General features: G+C 41.0%; 1 protein-coding gene across 1 annotated transcript; it reads right to left on the bottom strand.

Annotated features, from left to right (window-relative positions):
* Window positions 1-471: 471 nt before the first annotated feature.
* Window positions 472-4309, bottom strand: LOC131436460 (GPI ethanolamine phosphate transferase 3). The gene is made up of 4 exons (XM_058605188.1): window positions 4158-4309; window positions 3872-4057; window positions 867-3818; window positions 472-802 (listed from the first exon to the last, which is right to left on the bottom strand). The coding sequence occupies exons 2-4, from the start codon at window positions 4040-4042 to the stop codon at window positions 608-610; spliced, it is 3318 nt and encodes a 1105-aa protein (XP_058461171.1). The 5' UTR covers window positions 4043-4057; window positions 4158-4309; the 3' UTR covers window positions 472-607.
* Between the last annotated feature and the right edge of the window lie 1678 nt (window positions 4310-5987).

Consider the following 5987-nt stretch of genomic DNA (forward strand, 5'->3'; position numbering starts at 1 on the left):
GGCATTTTTGAGGTGAAAGAAATTTTAAATTAAATTAACTAGGCTAAATTAGTCTTCGATTAGACTCCTAGTTTGGAAAAGTGTTGATAAAGACTGATTTTGTGGTAGTCTTAATAAAGACTGATAAATTTCTTAGTCACTCTAATATCACTCTTTGTATCACTTAGTCACTCTAATATCACTCTTTGTATAGCCTTGAGAAAGGCTGACTAATTGTCAGTCTTTAAAAAGACTGTTAGTGATTCAGGTAGCCTTGAAAAAGACTGAAGCCTTGAATCAATGAAACTCTAGGTAGCCAGAAAAAATTTCCAGGAGCCAAGAGCTATACGCGTGCGGTGCGAACGACTGTTCAACACCGACTGTTGAAGACACAACTTTTTTTATTAATAGCTTGCGATGGCAGCATTTTCTAGTTCTATTGCCTTGAGGGACTTTTGGATATTTAGGATTTCAAACACAGAAGTAAACACATTTTAATGGTCAACCTACATATTTACTTAACTGATGTCAACTAATTTGGTTAGATGTTTTGATGGAAATTTAAATGCCTTGATACTGAACACACGACTAGAGTGGTACTGGTTTCGCTGACCAAATGAGTCCCGGCTTATCGTTGCTTGTTAATTCGGCTAATCAAAGAACTCACCGACTGATGGACTCGCAATAACAACAGGAAACCTAAAGTGATCCCAATAAACACGATGTAGCTTCCGATGCCTTCGTAGATGAATCGAGGAGCGAAAATTTTCCACACCATCAAATGTCGGCAATGTAGCGTACAGGCGAGCATCGCACAGAATATCTACGGTGGTAAAAGATTCTATTAACTAACAAGTCAACAAGGGGAAACCGATATCAGTACTCACGCGGATACCCTGGATAAGCAGAAGCTGACAGCCAGTTTTGAATACGGTTCCAATAAATAGGTTTTCGTTCTCGTACAAATTTATTTCTCCCTTGGTCACATCGAAATCAGTTTCTATTTTAGTTGTTTCTGTGCTAGAGTCGTCATTTTTGTTAACGGTCACGCTTCGGTACTCAACGCTGCCTCCGTCAGTTCGGCGAACACTTTTAGGACCCGATTTGGATCCTCCACTTGTCTTCTGGTAAATTTTCTGCGCCAACGCAGGCCACATTGTGTAAACACAGAATGGAGTAAAAATGATTAACGGAAAGAGCACCGACAACAGAAACGAAACCGAAAAAGTGTTCAGCAGAACCAACGCAGCTGAAATCAAATTGTTGTTATCGTAGTGCCAGGTGCGTCCAATAAATGCGGCATTCCAATCGATTTGCGACATCGTCGGTTGGTGGGAAGTGGCATAAAATCCAAATTGCATCAGAATCACCCAACAGAGCAAGCTGGTAAACGTCGGCTGTAGGCAGGTCTGAAGATTGGTTGAGTTTTCGTACTGAACGATGGACGATATAATTCCGTAGCAAATGGTGATAACGAGAGTCAGTATCAGACCGGTGGTTCCGGAGGAACCAAGCAGTAGAGAAAGAAGAATGGTGAGAAACACTCCTACAGCGATGAACACTGACGAATAGACAGTCGCCAGACCGCAAACAATGGGTACTTCATCTGGGGGAGACGGGTTTTTGGAGTTGTAGTTATCTTTTAATTGTTTATAGATCTCAGGAGCCAGATTGCGATCGCCGTAGAGTATATTCATCATCTCCTTCCTCTTGGGAAGAATGTAAATCATTAGAGGCTTCACAAGAATGGTCACGATTTGAATCAGAAACAAAACATACACAACCCAAGCAAGGGCATCTATGTGTATCTGCGGAATCCCTTTGGTGTTACTTCTAGCTAGCACAAAATGACCACAAGCACATACCGTGCCAACTGTTGGACCATACCTAGCCAGTAGGATGTTTACGGCATTTCCAGTTAAATTACCACAAGTTCTTAGATACAACCGAGCACAAATGATGTACAGTGCCAGCGCAATAACCGGAACGATATCAAATTGTGGTCCAGTTTTCCGTCGTGCATCCAATGTCGGTGCAGTCATCAAGTAGTCCGTACAGTTTCCTTGCTCTTCCCGACAACGGAAGTAGTTACTCGATATCCGCACCAGTGAGATTGCTAGCAATGCCAAGGCAAGTAGTTTTAAAATCGTAGATTTACGCAAAACAATCCACCGGAAGCGTGTCACTTTGAACTGACTGTTCATCTGAGCGTTGTACAGTGCAAGCAAAAACAATCCGATCAACACGTACGACAAAATCTTTTGTTCTTCTATGATAAAACTGTTGGAGAAAAATACACACGTTGTAAATGCGAACGATATCCGAGTGACGAAATTCTTCGAATGTTGGTGCTGGCTAATATTTTCCGTGATATTGCTCCAGTTTTTAATGATGAGACCGAGTAGTACCACGATGGATGCCATCGATGCGAAAAAGATAATTCCATGTTCTGCTGAAGATAGGCTGAAATCTCGATAGAAGAAAAATCCGGACGCTGCTGCCATGAAAGTCAGCACGACAATGTAATAAATCGTGGTTCCATTGAAGACTCGTCCCAGCTGCTGGGCATTCGAATTGGTGATAAGCATAAAAATCGTGAAGCAACAAAGAACTGTTATCAGCAGACCGTGAGAGATCAGCTGCGCATCGAACTTGACCCAAATGTTTCGACAGCTTTTCAGAATATCGCCCAGGTACAGCCGTAGGTCTTTCGATAAACTCTGAAAAGCAGCCTCCGTGTACACGGTATTTACGCGTTGCGTTAGAATGAGGAACTTGTTGTCCAGATCATCCAACTGTTCTACGGTAAACGTTCCACGATTCGACTCGGCATACTGTTGGAAATAGCTTTGAATTTGTCGAGCATTCTGCCATAGATGCAAAAGGGCCACTTGATATCGAAGAAACGAATCAACGCTTACATCCGGAAGAAGCTGAAAATTAACTTGTCCTAGGTTCGAGTACGGGATCGGAACTCCGAGCAGGTTTGCCAATAGTGGTACAAGATCGATTTGCTGAATTGTTTTACTGAAACCATCGTACTCTTCTGGTAGTAAATCAATTCCTTTCGAATACATGAAAAATAAGGCGTTTATTTCTTCAGCCGATTCTCCGCCGTGGTCTCCAGTTTGAGTCATTCCGTGATCACCGATTACAATCAATGTCGTTTCGTTGTCCATCTGTTCTGTCACATTCCGAATAAATTCATTCATTTCCCGTAGTTTCCGACGCATTTCACCATGCAGCGGTCCGTATCGATGTCCACAATGATCAACGCCTAGTAGGTGCGCAACAATCACGTCCCAGTCGTTGCTGGCAATTTCCCGCGGAAGCAATCCTTCAATCGCTCGGTCAACCGTATCTAAATCGTGAATGTTAAAGCTAGGGAAATCAAACTTCCGTTTAAATCGACCCGGAAACAGTTCTGTCCAGGTACTATCTCCCAAAAATACGACTGTGCGATTCAACCGTACCCACTGGTCCACTACATTGTCCTCGTTTATTTCCGGTGAAGCAAAATTTGACCCAATATCAATGAACGTCGGTAGGCTGCCAGTAGTCATTCCCTTCAAACGCTGAAGTGTCGTTGTTGGTGGATCGGCCACGAATTTTAATTTTCTTGTACGTTCCGGATAATGGTTCATTAGTTCCGTCAGTACCGGAAGGTTGTTTTGAAACGGTAGTGGACTATCAAGGCTTGAGTTATACGTTCCAAAATCGTACCGCAATGCATCGATGACTAGCAGAATAACCTTGCTTTTCGGAGGAAGACAAATTTTAGCTGACCGGTTCACATCTTTCAGAATGGATAGAACTTTCTGTGAACTGTTGCAGGTGGTCTGAAAATGTATCTTTCAAGTATTAAATTTTTCACAGTATCAACTTAACTTACATGGAAACCATTTTCGGTGGGACATTGATAGTCATCATAGCGAATGCAAGTGCTGAAATCCGTCTGTGCGATTCTAGTCAGCAAGAATCCTTTAGAAAAGAGGTGTATTCCGGCAACGAGAATGGCTGAGAGCCAAACAAGCACGAACACATAATTCCACGATTTGCTCATCGCACATTCATGTAACTAGAGCGTAATGTAAATGTGATATTTCGGAGTGAGAAAAAGCAAAAACCGAATTGATTACACAATTAAAACTCGCTACTGCATTGCAACTCAGACTTACACCTTCTGCTTTGACAGATCACGCTTATCACACATTAGCAAAGCACTAATTAAGATTAAAATTTGGTTTATATTGCTTAATATGTCTGTTATGCAGACATCTTTTATTTATTTAGCAATTTCAGTCCGTTTATCTGTAAACAGTCGCACCGAGAGAACTGAAAATAATGATTAATGATGACAGCAGAATCATCAGAAAGAAACAGCTGATTGGAGATGGATTCTAGTGACTTCGGAGTGAAACAAGATGTTAGATGAACTGGTAGCCTCCTTAGCCATTTTTAAGGTGTTTTTCAGCCCTCTGCTATGACTTCTAACACTTGCTGAAGCGCCCTGTCCTTGTTACCGGGCTGGTGTTTTTTTGCTGCGATTTGTTTTAATGCCCAATAAGCGGCCTCCTGTCACGACGCCATCTTGGTGAGATCAAAATCGGAACTTCAAAATCAGTTGATTGTAACATAAACAAACAATCAGTAACGCAATTGCTTTACGGTTCACCTTGTTTAGTGCACGAAAATTAGTGAATTTTGGATCGACTTTCTCACAATAACTTGTCGGTTTACCTGAAATACAGCAGACAGTGTTTTGGGACATAAAGTGGAAGTAACAATTTGAAAGTCGCGATGAGTATCAAAACATCGCAGTGTTTGGGGCTCAACGTACTTTCAAATGGCTGGTGCTCACATACCGGCGTCATATGGCTGCCAATAAGCCATCGTCGATGTCTACTTTTGAGCAAAACTTCATGCGAACCACTGTAACTAGAACATTATTTTTTATTTAAAAAATATTTTTTTCGGGTCTATTTGCGTACAAGCTTTACGTGGCCGATTGAGCTGAGTTTTTTAGATACATTTTTTTTGTATTGGATCTCGTTGTCACCCTTTTTCTAGGGGCAGAGGAGCTTCCATTTCCCTCCTGCGAATATTGAGGGGCAGTTAACTAGAACATTAATTTCAATACCAGTCTTAAGGAAAAACTTTTTTTCGTTCCCTGTTATGACTATCTCTCAGTGTTTCTCATGAGTATGACGAAGGACTAACTGCATGTAATCATTCATGTCCCATGTTTTTCCCACCTCACCCACTTTACAATTCCCTGCCATGTTGCTTTTATCCTTCATTCCTTCCATCAGGAAATTGAAGGGAAGCTACGGCAAGGCACAAACCACCACTTTTGTGTCTTTGACTTTGACGGTTCTTCATATGTTATCGACTCCAGAAGATATTCGATTAAAATTTACAATAATGATAGATGTAATGCACATTAAAAAGTAGTGAAAATTATAATATACGAATGATTTATATTTGTGACTTGTCTCATAATTTTTTATGCATCATACGATTTAAGGTCCTGGGTTGTCGGTTCAATGCATAGGACGCTGGTCTTACAAGCCAGTTGTCGTATGTTCGAGCCTCGACCTGGAAGGACCCCTCTTAGTGTCAGTAGAATCCATAGTACTAGCCTTGCAATGATTCTGTACACTAAGAATCGGCTGCGAAGTCTGTTGAAACAGAAAGACAAAATTCCACAAAAAGGAATGTAATGCCAAGACTTTTATTTTTGGCTGCGAAGTCTGTTGAAACAGAAAGGCCAAATTTCACAAAAGGAATGTATTGCCAAGACTTTGCTTTGTTTTTACGATCTAAGATGATTTAACGAATGGCTCTACAACGACAGGTGCTTTCATTTTTATCTTTTTCATATCTTCCTGTTATTCCGTAAAAAGCAGAGATGCCAGTAAAAATTTCAAATATCTGCATACACAAGGTTTCAAAAGTCAAGTCTGTAAATGTGAAAAAAATAAGCATGTCTTGCTGATAGCAGTTTC

The sequence above is a fragment of the Malaya genurostris genome, chromosome 3, assembly GCF_030247185.1.
Source record: "Malaya genurostris strain Urasoe2022 chromosome 3, Malgen_1.1, whole genome shotgun sequence".
NCBI classification, from domain to species: Eukaryota; Metazoa; Arthropoda; class Insecta; order Diptera; family Culicidae; genus Malaya; species Malaya genurostris.

Bases quoted from the DNA above. Each gene is read 5' to 3' on its own strand.
- LOC131436460 (XM_058605188.1), bottom strand. From the start codon at position 4,042: ATGAGCAAATCGTGGAATTATGTGTTCGTGCTTGTTTGGCTCTCAGCC. The intron at 3,819-3,871 runs GTAAGTTAAGTT...ATACATTTTCAG, and splicing joins CCACCGAAAATGGTTTCCAT to ACCACCTGCAACAGTTCACA. The intron at 803-866 runs GTGAGTACTGAT...TTACCACCGTAG, and splicing joins TGCTTATCCAGGGTATCCGC to ATATTCTGTGCGATGCTCGC.